The sequence below is a fragment of the Myotis brandtii genome, unplaced genomic scaffold (assembly GCF_000412655.1).
Source record: "Myotis brandtii unplaced genomic scaffold, ASM41265v1 scaffold162, whole genome shotgun sequence".
In the NCBI taxonomy this organism is placed as follows: domain Eukaryota; kingdom Metazoa; phylum Chordata; class Mammalia; order Chiroptera; family Vespertilionidae; genus Myotis; species Myotis brandtii.
In genome coordinates, this window is record NW_005355923.1 from 996,650 (window position 1) to 1,012,797 (window position 16,148).

General features: G+C 38.1%; 1 protein-coding gene across 1 annotated transcript in view; it reads left to right on the forward strand.

Moving 5' to 3' along the window:
* Positions 1–5,360, forward strand: part of PPP1R3A (protein phosphatase 1, regulatory subunit 3A) — a 48,076-nt gene extending 42,716 nt beyond the window's left edge. The window contains exon 4 of the mRNA XM_005862263.2: positions 936–5,360. Coding sequence (XP_005862325.1) covers positions 936–3,302 — 2,367 coding nt within the window. The 3' untranslated portion in view covers positions 3,303–5,360. The remainder of the gene's footprint in view (positions 1–935) is intronic.
* The last annotated feature ends 10,788 nt before the right edge of the window (positions 5,361–16,148 follow it).

Here is a 16,148-nt window from a genome sequence, read left to right on the forward strand (position 1 = left end):
CCTTAAAAAATCACATACTTCACCAATACATCTCATTACAATGAGCAGGCTCAAATATAAAAGTTTGTTTAGAAGTTACTGAGATTGAATGTCCAATAAATGAACAGGGAGCTATAATTTAGAAGCTAATTTGCTCCATGCTGACATTAATGCATAAAACAATGAAGCTCTATAATAGATGGAAATACAACCAAATCTGTGGAACCCACAGGCATTGGCTTACAAGACAGCTGTGCAGTTGACAAGTAACATGAGCCTTATGTGAGAAGAAGGGGAAAACGTAAGATTTGCATATAATTATTGAGATCATGCAAATGTCAGTTATGAGGAGAGAAAAAAAAACACACACACAGGCATCTCACTGTTAAATCCTGACAGTTGGCATCACTGAAGAGCTCAAATACATTTGAGTACCAGTTGGCAGAGGGTCATTAAAACAGAATTTGCAGAGACATTAACTCCCTCACTTTTCTTTGAGTGACGTTTTGCTATTAATAGTTTGCAGAGGCTTTGCAGAAAACATATTAATAAGAGAAACTGTAATAGGGGCACCTACAGCAAGTGTGAATGCAGCAAAGGGCACCCAGGAAGCTGCTCTCTAATTGATTAGCATGGAGCTATCAATGTGTATATCCTAAGTGAGGAGAAAGTGCAATGACAAGCAAGAATAGTTGAATAATACAATGTGATATTTGGAAGCTGGGAAGGAGAGTGATTAATTTTGGCCCCTTTTCTTATTAATATGATTCCCAAGTCATAGCCTGCAAGGATCCCCCCAAAACACCTACCTTCCAGAATTTGTACTAAATCCACAAATGAAATGAGCCAAGGAAATCTACCAGATAATCAGTAGCCAAATTAATGAAACCCACCTAATTCATTGTGTATATTTAAAATCAGTTGGTCATTATTGCTTGTTGTTCTTATTCCTTAAGATAAATCAAGGCTCACTAAGAAGCACTGCTTCCAGAGATGAAAAGAATACATTTTCAACAGATCCAGTCAATTTTCCAAATAAAGGTGAGGTGTTAGAGAAGAAGCATGTTCATGATGAAGTATACAGTGACTTGCTTAAAAGGACTTTGTCTCCAAGTTCATCAGCAGAAAGCTCCTCAAAGAGAGATTTTTACCACAATGAAAAATATTTCTCAGGAAATGAGTGTAGTCATCAACCTTCAGAGGAAATAACTTCAGATATGAGAAAAATCAAGCCACCATTGGCAAATGCTGGCAGTGATGACTTAGTGCAATTACATATTAGCAACAAAGAAGTATTGGATGATAATGCCAATCCAGCTCAATGGAGAGGCAGTGTGCAAATATCTTGTCCCTCTTCAGATCAAGTAGTGGAAGACAACCTTAATAAAAAACATGAAGGAGGAGCTATGGGAATTAAAATGAGAGATTTGGAATGTTTAAGAAGAGATTTCCATTCAGATTTCCCTTTGGAAGAATCAATAGAAAAGGGATCTTCCAAGAAAGATTATGGAAATGGTAAGAATGAGGAGCAAAGAATGCATCTGGGTGTTAATGAAAAACAAAGCAAAAATCTTCAATCACTCTTACATGACCAAGGAAAGATAAGCCACTCTGAAATAAGTGTGGACGAGATTGGAGCTAGTAGCAGAGGACTAACTGTCCTGCCGAGTAAAGACACCTCAACGCCCGACCAGGCAATCAGAAAAGACTCATTTCAATCACCAAGAGGAAGTCTAAGTTGGGGAGAAGCTGTGTTAACAACCACAGAGCATGATCTCTCAACTAGTAAAGGCACTACTTCAGGAGAGATGCCTACTCAAGTCTGTTCACCAAGAAATGGAAATATTTTGAAGAATGATTATCTTTTCCAGTTTGACGAAGAAAATGTAGGCAGGATTAACCCCGAAGATCAGAATAAGAACAAACAGCATAAAAAACGATGGAATTTTCTGGAAAGTCAGGGAAAAGCAAGAGAGAGTAAGACAAATACAACCCAGCAGATCAAAGAACATGCAGACTGTGAAGATACGTGGGGGGAAAGAGATGATACAAGGAGTTTGACTGCTACTCCTACAGAAAAATTGTTTACCTGCCAAGAAACAGTGAGCTATGAACTGTCTTCTCTAGCTGATCATGGTATTACTGAGAAAGCAGAAGCAGGTACAGCTTATATAATTAAGACAATATCAGAAAGTACTCTAGAAAGCATGTCTGCTGCAGAAAAAGCAATAATTGCTAAGCTACCTCAAGAGACAGCACGAAGTGACAGGCCCATCAAGGTAAAGGAAACAGCGTTTGATCCACATGAAGGAAGAAATGATGATTCACATTATACCTTTTGTCAAGGAGATACAGTAGGTGTAACCTATGATGATGATTTTGAAAAAAAATCACATTTAGATATTTGTAATGTACATGTAGATAAAATGGAGAGTGAAGAAACCATACCTATGCACAATCCTGCAAATACACATGACAGGAAGAAACATGGCACTGGAAATTTAACATCTGTAGGAGAATCCTTACAGGTCATTAGAAGCAATCAAAAAACAGCCTCAAAACTGAATTTGGGGATGTCGCCAATAGATAAAAAAATATTTTCAGAAAATAGAGATCCTGGGCAGGTCCAAGAATTATCAAAGGAAACGGATGCAGGTGCTATTATTCAGTCTGCTTTAAACTCAGACACTAATAGAGCATCTGAGAATGGCTCTCATGTTTCCAATCACCATGCTAAAACTTCAGTGTCATCTTATGAGCAGGCATTTGCTGTAGATACTACAGTTAGTACCATGACTCTCCAATCTACTCGTGCTAAATCAGAATATAACTGTAATCCAGCAAGTGAAATCCAGGGTATTGAGAAATACCCGCATGCTGGGGATACAACTGAAGAAGTTTGCAAAAGTTCAGGAACAGTGAGATCAGTTAGTAGACGAGAAACACATACAGGAGAATGCAAGGTGGAAAAGTGTGTAGGGCCAGTGGTTTTAATCACTGAAGCTGTTGAAAACATAGCAGAGGTAAGGCACAAAAATGAAGGCTTACTGAACTCTGGACAATCACCATGTTTTTCAGGTGACAAAGAATCTGAGAGCTCGGCTTCTGCTAATCTCCCTGCCCACGAAAGTCAAGCTCAAAGCAGTGGATCTCTGCTTTTGAAATACACCAACTCAAAAATATCTTATTTCCTATTGTTTCTGATATTTCTTGTGACCATCTATCAGTATGACCTAATGATCGGCTTGGCCTTCTACCTGTTTTCGCTGTACTGGCTATCCTGGGAAGGGAGGAGACAAAAAGAGTCTGTCAGAAAGAAGTGACCCCGGCACTATTATTACTCTCTCTTCAAAGATAAGCTATTTAGCCCCAAACAGTTGGGTTGCTGAAAAAGACTATTCATTATTCAAAGAGCCAGTGCAGTTTTTCCTCTTAAAGGATCATTTAAAATGAATGCGTATGAAGTTTGCTCCTTCATATAAGTAATTATTCTATATAGGACCATTATGTTTGGATCATTAAATACCTATATGAATATGAGATCTGAAGCACGTCAAGTTGAAATTAGGTACAGCTGTTGCTCCTTACCAGGCTGTGAAGTTGCAATGCTTCACGTCTCTTCACCACTTCAAGTGCCATTTCTTGCATTCATTACTTTTGCAGTAAAGCTTCATTTTTTCCCCCTGAGAGTATTTTTCCCCCTCTATGGTTTTTAAAAATGGATAAAACATGGACAACAGCAGAGGACTTTTACTTTTTTTTTTCAGTATTGGCCATGAAATTTGCATTTACCACTGTATCTTTTATCATCACATTTTGATAGATCAAATCTTTCAACTTCAATTTAAGATTTTTAAGAACAACACACATGTATATTAAGATATGTAAACTTAAATTGAAGGAACACGTGACTTACTTAAATAATACTTTACACATACACATACCTTTCACCTTCTTTATACCTACAAAAGCAGGGCATTCATAAGCCAGATCTGAGAAAGACTGAAACAGTTTGGAGATGACCTTTCAATTTTACAAAATGTTGTGGGTGGTCTGTTTTTAATCTGCTTTTCTCTTATAAAGAGAGACTGTGTAACGTAATTGAATGATTTCAATGTCAACTATTATTCAAAGTTGAAAATTTAAAAGTTCTACAAACATTGCTTTATAATGAATTGTACCTATAAAACTTTAATTAATAATAATAATTTTAAAATGTTTCCAAATGAACTGTTCTACTTGGTAGTATTTTTTGTCCTCAAACATATGTTTAATCTTTTCTCATTATAATACAAAGAATTATTCCTCCAAGTGCATTTAGATAAAAAAAACACAAGTAATCATTGGTGATATTTATTATATAATGATCAGGTAAACTAGGCAAATAAGTGATATGGAAATCTACTGAGGGAGATGACCCAAAATAGCAGTGGTTTAGGCTGTTGTTATCTATGTCTAAGTCTGTGAAATAATGAACTAGTCATTTTAGTCACAAGGGGATAATGCCAAGATTCTTATACAGTTTATTTAAATAACTGTTTATTGAATGACTACTATATGAAAAACCCTGCACTCTGTTCTATGGCAGAACATTCTCTTTGATACCCTGAAAGGCCAGTCCTCAGGAGGAGGCATAGTATGTAGTTTGACACTTAGGACTTAGCCAGGAGTATGTAAAAGAGCCACATTGAGGGGGCAACTTTGGGTGATTTTTTTTTCATAGGAAATTTTTTCATAGAGCATATAGCATTGATCTTCAGAAAGAAAAAGATTATATGTTTATTTACCTGTAAAGGTAAATCCAATGAGTAAAACTTGCATATATCATTCCACACATCTAAGAAACATGAATTTATGAGAAGATAAAATTAGAGTGAAACATTTTAACTGACTTTCATGTGGTAGTAAATGAAAGTTGAACAAATACAAATATCTTGAAGTAGAACTTAGGGCAAATATTTGATTGAGAAAGCACCTTTTTTATTAAATGCAAGTGGAATACTGTAGGCTGTACCTAGAATGTTATCTCTAAAATTGCTGTCCTGATAACTTTGTTGACAGATTTAAACTACAAACTATTAAGAACTGAAAATTCTTAATAGTTTCTTCAGTTCTTAATAGTTTGGCTTTTTCATTCTATCTTTAAGAATTTCAGTCAAAATACCACATCTTTTTACTGCAAAGAACACTATGTTACTTCATGAACACAGGTACATGGACTGTAATTATTCCCTTATGGATAAAAGAATGTAATTTATTTTATTTTGTTTATTTGATTTTTGGTAACAAATGTATTAACATTCTCATACATCTTTGTAATATGACAATCAAAGGATCTAAAAAGTTGTGTATTTTTCTGCATGCAATAAAGAAAAAATTGGTGATTTACCTGACTTTGCAAACATTACTTATGAAGCATTTGAAATCATAAGTCCCAAGGACTTATAAAACTATTGCTAGGTGGAGAGGTAGACTGTTGGTACATGTTTTGGTCACATCACTATGTTGAACAAGAGAAGTACATCTCAGAAAGAACTGTCAAAGCCTGGTTAATCAAGATTTGATTGTTAACCATCATGGCAAGGTGACCTCTGCAAAGCATAGCTGCTTCCATGGTGTCTTCCCAAGTATTAGTTAAGAGCCAAGAGCGGGTGTGGCATGAGAATAAGCTAAGGGAAATGCATTGCACACTTGCATCTTATAGTGGGTAAGAAATGGGGTGTATGAAACCATCACCTTTTATCTTGCTGTGCTTCTAACTATTAGAAACAAAATTATAAAAATAAATTGGCAACTCTAGCAAGTATAGGTAGGAAAATCATCTTAAAAATCCATATCTGTATAGCTGTAAAAAAAAAAAAAAAAGAGGAGGATCTCTACCCTTTGAGGCAGCATGGAGGACCTGGAGAGGATTATGCTAAGTGAAATAAGTCAGGCAGAGAAAGACAAGTATCACATGATCTCACTTACATGTGGAATCTAATGAACAAACTAAATTGATGAACAAAAAAGATCCAGAGACATGGAAGCATAGAACAGACCAAAAGAATCTTTGAAGGAAGGGGGCGGGGCCAGGAAGAAATTAACCAAAGAATTTATATGCATATATGCATAACCCATGGACATAGATAATAGTTAGGTAGGTCATGGGGTGGTGGGTGGTGGGGAGTGGGAAGTGGAGTGAAGGGGATCAATAGGGGGAGGAAAGGGGACATCTGTAATACTTTTAACAGTAAAGATAAATTTAAAGAAATAAAAATGCATCCGAAAAAAAAGGAAAAAAATTCACATCTGTATAAGCCAAATATATTTTTAATATAAGAAGAAATGTCATTGATATGACATTCATCCCTCAAGATTTAAGAACATTGGATTAATGCAGTGTGTTTCCCTGCTGAGCTCCAATATTTTGATAGTGAACTCTTTCAAAGAATATATGTATTCTGTTACAATTTTGTGAGAGAAACAAGATTATCTTTTACTTGTCATCTCAAGCCAGTCTGCTGGTTAAATGGAAAACTTTAAAATATACACACCAGATTTAGGGAAATGAATAAAATACTTTACTTTTCTCATTAGCATATATGTTATGTTCTTAATAATTTCTTTAGTCATGAATATTATTTTGTATCAGAAGGCTTGTTGTTTCCTTTATTAGGCTCACTTTTTGCATATACATAAATCAAAACTGAAAAGAAAGCAAAAAAAAGTCAACTAGCAGGAGAACTAATACAGATGAGTCAGGAGGGCTGTTGTCTCTAGGGCCAATTCATCTACTGATTTCTGACCTTTCCTTCAAATTTTCAGTGAGTGAGCATAGAAATTGAAACATACACTAAGGCTTGTCTTTGGTTATTTGACTCCTGTCTTAGCCAATTCTTGTGGAACTAAAGAATAGAATCTACTATAATTTTGCAGCAAGGTTCAAAAGAAATATGACAGGCCAGCATCTCCTCAGTTGTACACCTAGATGAAGAGAGCAGCTAAAAAAAGGTTCTCTTAGCCAGGTCATGTGGTCCAGTAGTTGAGCGGTGACCTATGAACCAGGTGGTTGGCATTCAGTTCCCGTTCAGGGCACATGCCCAGATTGCAGGCTTGATCCTCAGTAGGGGGTGTGCAATGATTCTCTCTCATCATTGATGCTTCTGTTTCTCTCTCCCTACCCCGCTCTCCCTTCTTCTCTGAAATCAATTTTAAAAAAATTTAATATGCTCGTCTGAGCCTTGCCAGATAAGAGCAGTAACATCACCTAATAAACTTGGAGCCACATGGGCCACTCTTTTCTTTTCTTTATTTTCTTTTTTGCCTATTTATTTTAAATCTTTATTGTTGAAAGTATTACATAGGTCTTTCTTTTTCCCCCATTAAGCTCTTCCAGCCCATTCCCATTCAACCCCTCGAACCCGGCCTTTACCACCCCATTGTCTGTGTCCAGGGCTTATGCAAGTTCATTGATTGATCTCTTCCCACCCACCCTCCTCTACCTTCCTTCTGAGGTTCAACAGTCTGTTCACGCTTCTATGTCTCTGGATATATTTTTGTTCATCAGTTTACTTGGTTCATTAGATTCCACATATGAGTGAGATCATGTGATAATTATCTTTTTCTGACTGGCTTATTTCACTTAGCATAATACTCTCCAGGTCCATAGTGCTATTGCAAATGGTAGGAGTTCTTACTTTTTTATTGCCGTGTAGTATTCCATCATGTAAATGTACCACTGTTTGTTTGTTTTTTATCTATTCATCTGCTGATGGGCACTTAGGCTGTTTCCAAATCTTAGCTATTGTAAATTGCACTGTTATGAACATAGGGCTGCATATATTATATCTGATGAGAGTTTCAGGTTTCTTAGGATATATTCCTAGAAGTAGGATCACTGGGTCAAATGGGAGATACATTTATAATTTTTTTAGGAAACTCAATACTGTTTTCCATAATGGCTGCACCAGTATGCATTCCCACCAGCAGTGTACTAGGGTTCCCTTTTCTCCACAACCTTGCCAACACTTGTTATTTGGTAATTTATTGATGATAGCCATTCTGACAGGTGTAAGGTGATGTCTCATTGTCATACTGATTTGCATCTCTCAGATGATTAGTGACTCTGAGCATTTTTTCATGTCTCTTGGCTTTCTGTATGTCCACTTTGGAGAAGTGTCTATTAAGGTCCTTTGCCCATTTAAGTTATATGATTTCCCTATATATTTTGGAGAGAATCCAGAAACTCACCCAAGTCACTATGCTCAATTAATATTTGACAAAGGAGGCAAGAGCATACACTGGAGCAGAGACAGTTTCTTCAATAAATGGTGTTGGGAAAATTGGACAGGTACATGCAAAATAATGAAACTAGACCAACTTACACCATACACAAGAATAAACTCAAAATAGATAAAAGACTTAAATGTAAGATATGAAACCATCAAAGTTCCAGAAGAAACCATAGCCACCAAAATCTCAGCAATGTCTCCTAGCAATATGTTTACCGATACATCTCCTCGGACAATGGAAACTAAGGATAAAATAAACCAATGGGACTACTTTAAAATAAAAGTCTTCTGCACTGCAAAAGAAACCATCAACAAAATAACAAGAGAACATATTTGCCAATGATACATCCAATAAAAATATTATTTAGAGTTTCTTTTATTTATTAAATTAATTATTTTTTCTATTTTCAGAAACAACTTATATTAATTTATGGCAACATAATTTAGTGTTCATCTTTTAAAAATAGATTTTCTCATTAGTACAATGTTTTCATAACTTTACCCAACTCTTTAAAACTGAAAATTAAACTTTCATTAGATTTTCAGCCTAACTTTGAATTATCATGTTTTACAAGAAATGTCATTATTGTAGTTTGCTAAAACCTTATTAAACAACTATTTAAAAGTTCAGGATTTTCATTTTTTGTCATTTCAATATTTGTTAAATACATAGATATTACCTTCATTTTTCAAATATAAAGCCATATGTTATGTGTAAGTTTAAGGAGAGTTTTTCTAAGTCTTTTCCTAATACATCCAATTCTTTATATCCATAATAAAGAGGGGCATGGGCAAATCAATAATGGATTACAGAGAAATTATTTTTATGTGGTTGAGATTCTGCCAAGATCTGATTTTGCACATATATTTCAATGCCTAATTAAGTTACTAGTCTTTGTCAGAAGAAGTGCATCAGCTTTGCCCTTCATATCATCCTGCCTGCACCATGCAGCCTTATTCCCACTGCTCTCTGCTTCAAGTCCTCTGTCAGTCAAGCCAGTCACATTGTCCCTAGAATACGCTCATCTGGTTTCTCTGCAACTGCTCATGTGCGCCCTCTCTCTGGAGGTCACTTTCAGTTGTCTCTAAGCCTTTCTCCCTATCCAACACTGCACATTTTCTGTGTACAGCTCAAGTCTGCATCTTTTTGAAGCCTCCTACTATTTCAGATGACGCTGGGATCACGCTGTTTTCACATCTCTTCGGACACTAATTTTCTTGCGTGCATTGGGCATTTGATTAACTGGCCTGTCTGCTTGCTCAGGACAGAGACAATGGTTTCTCCTTCCCTTTTAGACCTCACAAGGCCTACTTTGTTTTGTGGGAATCCTTAGTCAACACTTGTGGCTGGAATTGAATTGCAGTGCTGTTTTCTTCCTATCCTGTTCCTGAAACGTAGACAGGATATTCTAGGGCTGGTTTTAAAATGAATAAACTTAATCAAAACAGAGCTAGGATGTTTTAGTAAACCACCAAAGACAAGGTAGAATGATACCAAGAGAATATGGAGACAAAAATAGCACAAGACATGTTTTTAGATAAAGTAGCTCAGTAGCTTAAAAATGAACAAACATCACAAGGTATAAAGTGTAAGAAACTCAATCTTCCCAACTGCCCCCGTGCCCTTTGAAAATGGCTGACCTCTCAATTTCACACCTGTTCTGCGGGTCAACCTTTAGGGTAAGCAAACAGAACAACTAGCAAAAATAGTCAGTGTTTTTGTGAAAAGAAAACATTTGCCTGATTAACATATAAGAGTATGTATATACACAAACACACACATGGGCACACAGACGCATACATACATGCAGACCAATATTCCAACATCTGATGACAGTAATAGCAGAGAACATAGTCAACTAAAACAATTTTTAGTTATATACATATAATTTGTAAGAGGTTTATTCGTTCCTTGAAGAAACTCATTCTATCCTATTTAGATATGAAATTAAAATGATAATGCAAAGATATGCCTATTTTTGAGTCAGAGTCTAAAGAAAAGCAGTATATGGCCTAGAAATGTAGAAGCATGTCATATAACAGCTTAAGACCACCAGCAATAGGTCTCTTAAGACTTACATAAAAGCCAGATACATGTCTATATATTGCAGACAGAAGTCATCAGTATCTTGTATCAGTTGACTTGTCTCTGAGTGGAAACATTTAAAATTTTTTAAAGACACTGTTTATAACATAATATTAAACAGCAGAAAGATGGTACTTAAAATCAACTATAAGAGGTTAGAAATTCTCTTTGTATTCACTTAAATAATGCATAATCTACTTTTAACAATTTTATATAGGAGGCTTTCAATGTGCAGTTGATAAAATATTTTAACATGAAGCATTTATGAAAATATTACACATTTAAATCTTTTTATACTTACACTGTAAAATAATAGGGATATTTTGTTTCTAAACATGAAGTGATCTTCCCAATTAATTAAAAAACCTTTGGAAAATGAAATTGTCATTTTTCATTATGCACATAAACTTTCCCCATGTTTAAGTAAAATAGTTCTGCATTAAAGAAAAGATAATATATTCCTACCTTCAGAGATATGTGGAAATATCTTAAATATATTCCTACTCTTTGAAAGATGGATAGGAAGAGAGGAAGTAAGAGATTATAAATGTCTTCTACATTTATTTTGCATTCTTTCATAATATTTGGGCTCAGGCATATAGATTTTTATTTAAGTCAGTTGTCTTCTCACACGTGAATACTTTGACCTACCTGATCTTATTCCCATACTTAAATTAGTATTTCATTTATGTTCAACATATTGAATTTTTATTACAAAAATAAGCAAGGAACCAGGTTGTAATCTGAATCTTTGACTATAACATCTACATCTGTATCTTTATTGATCTATGCATGTGAGGTTCAATCTTTAATAATAATCCTATCTAATAATAGACAAACATGGTAATTAACCATACCTTCACTACCATCACCATTGGCTGATCAGTGCGATATGCAAATTAACCGCCAACAAAGATAGCGGCTAATTCACATACTGCAGGCAGGGCGGGACACCGGGAGCCACCATCCAGGCCCCCGTGTGTGACCCCAGGAGCCGCCGGAAAACCAGGCCGCAGGCAAGGGGGCCCCCTGAGACCCAGGAGCCCATCGGCGAGGTCTGCAGGCAAAGCAGCGATCAAGCTATGATGGGGAGGTTGGGGGGTGGAAGGAGCTACAGGAGCAGCTCTGGCCGGAGACTGAAGACTCCCGCCAGAGCGAGGAGCAAAGACTGAAGGCTCCAGCTGCAGCGAAGACTGTGTCCAGAGCGAAGATGGAAGGCGGTGGCCAGAGTGAAGGTCTGGGTCCCAGGTGCCAGAGGAAAACTGATGCTGGATGCCAGGGAAAAGAAGGCCTATTGCACAAATCTTCGTGCAACGGGCCTCTAGTCTATATATATAAAAGCCTAAGCAACCGAACAACTGGTCGCTATGACGCACACTGACCACCAGGGGGCAGACGCTCAACACAGGGGATGCCCCTGGTGGTCAGTGTGCTCCCACAGTGGGAGCGCTGCTCAGCTGACCACTGGGTGCCAGATGCAGGGCTACAGCTGGCCACCACAGCCAGGACACTGCAGCAGAGTGACAGCGAGCCTACTGAGCGGTGGCGGTAGCAGGCACAGTGGAGCCAGGATGAGCAGAAGCAGCAAGCGGCGTTGGACTGCCGGTTTCAGCCCCATCCCTGTAGGCCACTCCAAGGGACCCCACTGGTGCACGAATCCGTGCACTGGGCCTCTAGTAGTAGTTATAATTATTATCATAACAAGACCATAGCTGCCTGTTTTGTGTTTATAATAATTGGGCACTCTTTTTGTGAAACAACTCATTTATGTATTACAACTCTATGAGATAAATACTATTACCACCCCATTTTACAGATAGAAACAGATACACAGAAAATCTCGTTTTCCCAAGGTCATACAGACATTAAGTGGCAAAGTCTAGATTCAGACTCCAGCAGTTTTTCTCCATAGTTGATCCTCTTAACTATGGCACCTTGTTGCTCCTTCAATCAGATCTACCAAGTTATCTTATGAATTGTACAGTAATATATTAGCTTGTTTCATGGAGCTATATTAATATCCAAGTACATTATAAAGAATTCACCATATCTTTTACACAGATAATCCTATCTTTGTTAATGCATCTTGAGAAAGAAAGTTTCTAAAAATATTCTGTTCTTTCATTTTATTCATATAAGCTCAATTCAAAAAATACACATTGATTCCCTTCCAGGCCACAAGCATTGTTCTAGTCCCAGGAGGTGAAGACATAATCCAATAATTGCAATATATTGTGACCAGTTCAATAATAGAGGTAAGATTTAGGAACAGAGGCAGCCCATAAGAAAGACTGTTTGGTCCTGTAAGCACTCTGCTACTTATGTTTCAGAGATTTGCCATATTTTTAACACTATAATTTTAATGTGAAGGAAACCACAATAAAGCCCACCAAATGTCTCATTACGTTAAGTTTTACAAACATAATAACTACAATGAAGATGTTATAGGCACCCCAAACACCAGGAAAGGTGTTGTAAGACAGCCCCCCTGAGTTGAAGCAAAAGGGCTGTCCTCTCCTTGGTTCTTGTCAATCTCTTAGGAAGGAATTCAAGTGAGTGACTCCAGATGATTGCATTGTAGTAAAGTCAATTTGTTAAAAGATAAAGCAAATAAGTTTATTAAATTAAAAAAGCAAGGCAAGCAAATCTATCAAATACATCAAACTTATAAAAGCAAAGACAGACTTCCCAGCTAGTGTGAGAAGTGAGTGCGGTGGGGTTCAAGGGGTTATATACCCTTCTGCCTACAGATTTCAAAATTCCTCTGCCAAATATCTTGATACGGATTAACTCTCAAGGTTTCCCTTTTACTTTGTTATGGCTTTCCCAGAATTTATGAGAAGCATCTGGGGCAAGTGCAGGAGGCAACCAATCAATGTGTTTCTCTCACATTGATATCTCTCTGTGTCTTTCCCTCTCTCTTCCACTGTCTCTAGAAATCAATGGAAAAATATCCTCGGGTGAGGATTACAAAAAAAAAAAAATAAAAAATAAACAATGAGATGAACACTCCCTCCTCTCTCCTTCCCCCAGGTGGCTGACTTCTTTGAGATAAATCTCCCCCTAATCTTCTTCCCCCTGCCCTCTTCTTTCCTGAATTCTTTGGTTTGTGGGAAGAGAGGAATTAACCATTTGTTCTGAACTGTCCTTGGGGAAGATAAGGTCTTGGGAGTCACAAGCTAGCTGTAAGCTGCCCAAACTGTTGGGCCTTGCTTAATTTTCTTGTCTCAGTTCCTTATTCCTCCTTCCTGGAATTTTCCTAGCTTCTCACTATCCTGTAACAAAGATACAATTTGATGTGGTTGGTATAGTGCTTATTCATCCCTACTGTCCAAGTGTAATTATTAATAGCATTAGAGGTCCAGTGCACAAAATTCATGCACTCAAGGGGGGAGGGGTGTCCCTCAGCCTGGCCTGTGCCCTCTCGCGGTCCGGGAGCCCTCAGGGGATGTCTGACTGATGGCTTAGGCCCACTCCCCTGGGCATCCTTAGCGCTACTGCAGAGGCAGGAGAGGCTCCCACCACCACCGCTGCCGTGAGCCTGGCTCAGGGCTTCTGGCTGAGCGGCCCTTCCCCTGTGGGAGCACATTGACCACCAGGAGGCAGTTCCTGCATTTAGCATCTTCCCGCTGGTGGTCAGTGTACATCATAGTGACCGGTCATTCCACCATTCAGTTGATTTGCATACTAGCTTTTACTTTCAAAAGTAACATGATTTGGATAAAAAAATGATAAAATCAGCCTAAAATCCAAGAAAATATCCTAGCTCAAAGGTGTAAATACTCTGTGTCACATGAATAAAAGAGGCAGCTTTCAACATGAATGTCATCTACAACTTAAAGACAGAACTATTGTCCTTAGGGTCATAGAACATAATACAGATATACCAGCCCCTAGTTGGCCTAGGCAAAGTAAAGCAACATTTTTGCAGATTCAGTGATGCAGGGGGAAATGATTAAGAAACAACACAAAAACAAACAAATAAAAATACAACCAGAAGGGACATTTGGTAAAGAATGCACTGGCCAAAATCCATCAGAAAGAATCCATTTACATTACTGATGCCAGATGATGATATCACTCTGGAACCAGATACTATAGTCTGTTGCCTATTCAGAGGGTTCAGGACATGAGAATTCCATCATCCAGGATAGCAAAAGTGGAACAAGATAGAAGAAACTTTTTCAAAAGTTATTGTGGCCACTGTGTGTTACTCAAAATTATAGTGGTATATGTTCCTGGAAGCCATATTATGACTATACATTCAGCTAATTATCTGTAAGAAGAAAAAAAATTTTGGAAAGAAAATAGCTCATACTGCTGGCATTTAACAATCATAAAGTAAGCCAGTATTATAACCATCTTATCCAATAAAGAGGGAACATGCTAATTGACTGTCACGCCCTCAAAGATGGCAGTGTCCACAGCAACAAGATGGCGGCGCCCAGTCCCTTTAGCCCCGCCAGGGCGGCAGGCATACAGCATGGCCAGGCCGGCCCCCAGGCAGGTCTGGCCACTCCACGTGCCTGCCTCCAGAGTCCCCCAGTCCCCTCAGCCCTCCAGCATTCCAGGGCTGGCCCGAGGCGCAGGCAAGCCTTGGATGGTGGCTGCCCAGCCTCCCAGGGCTGCCCAAGGCTCAGGTAACCAGGGCCAGCTGAGGCTTGCGCTGCCAGCAGTGGCAGCAGCAGAGGTGTGATGGGGGTGTCGCCTTCCCCTGATCGCCTGGTTGCCTCCCACCCCTGAGGGCTTCCAGACTGTGAGGGGGGCAGGCCAGGCTGAGGGACCCCCCCCCACCCTCCAGTGCAGAATTTTCATTCACCAGACCTCTAGTAGCAATAATAAATTAACATATAAGCAAATTATCCAAGATATTCAGTAAGAGACAAGGACATTTTAAGGCAGAACCAGTGTCACTCCATCTAGTTTGGGCCTTTGCAGTGCCTTTACATTTGGTCTCACTTCTTACAGATGTGCAGTGCTGAAACTGTGAGTGACATTGGAACTACATTGCCTTCACTTCTACTTAAGGAATATGTGCATTGGAAATTTATCCAAAGAACTGCATAATTTAAGACTGTAGGACATGTTCTTGCTAAATAAATGATAAAAGACTAGCTTTGTTGCCCTAAAAGTCTTTATAGCTGTGTCTCTGCTGACTTCAACCCAATCTTACCCACACAAGACATAGAGAAACAGTTTCTAAATACTCTTTCTATATCTACTCTTTGTTCATTAAAAAAAAAAATCAGTGGCATCAATTTTATATCTCTGTAAGTTGCTCTGTCACTGAAGGTATAGAGGCTATGATATTTGATAAAGTTGAGCAATGTCATTTTTTATTGCTAAGCCCAAGGCCATTTGATAATAGTCAATCTGTATTGCTCAAAGCTCTTTACTTGGAAATAACCAAAATCCCTCAAAGTAGTTTAAATAAGGGGGAAAAATTCATAAGGAAATGTGGCACTCCAGGACTGGCAAGTGGAAATAGGCATCTTTAGGTACAGAAGCCAGGACATAAAAAGCCATCAGAAATAGAGTTTCTCCTGGCTCTCATATTTTCCCATCTTTTTTTCATTTTTCTGTGTTCAGTTCATTTTTCTGTTTTCCTCAGTGAACTATGTCTTAAAGATTCATGGTTCCTAAAATAGAATTCTCCAATGGTAGTCTTACATTTTGAATATATATATGTACTAATAAAAGAGAAACATGCAAATTGGTGTCACTCCACTACACCCACCAGCCAATCAGGATGAGTATGCAAATTAACCCAACAAAGATGGCGGTTAATTTGCATATGCAGGCATGGAGCG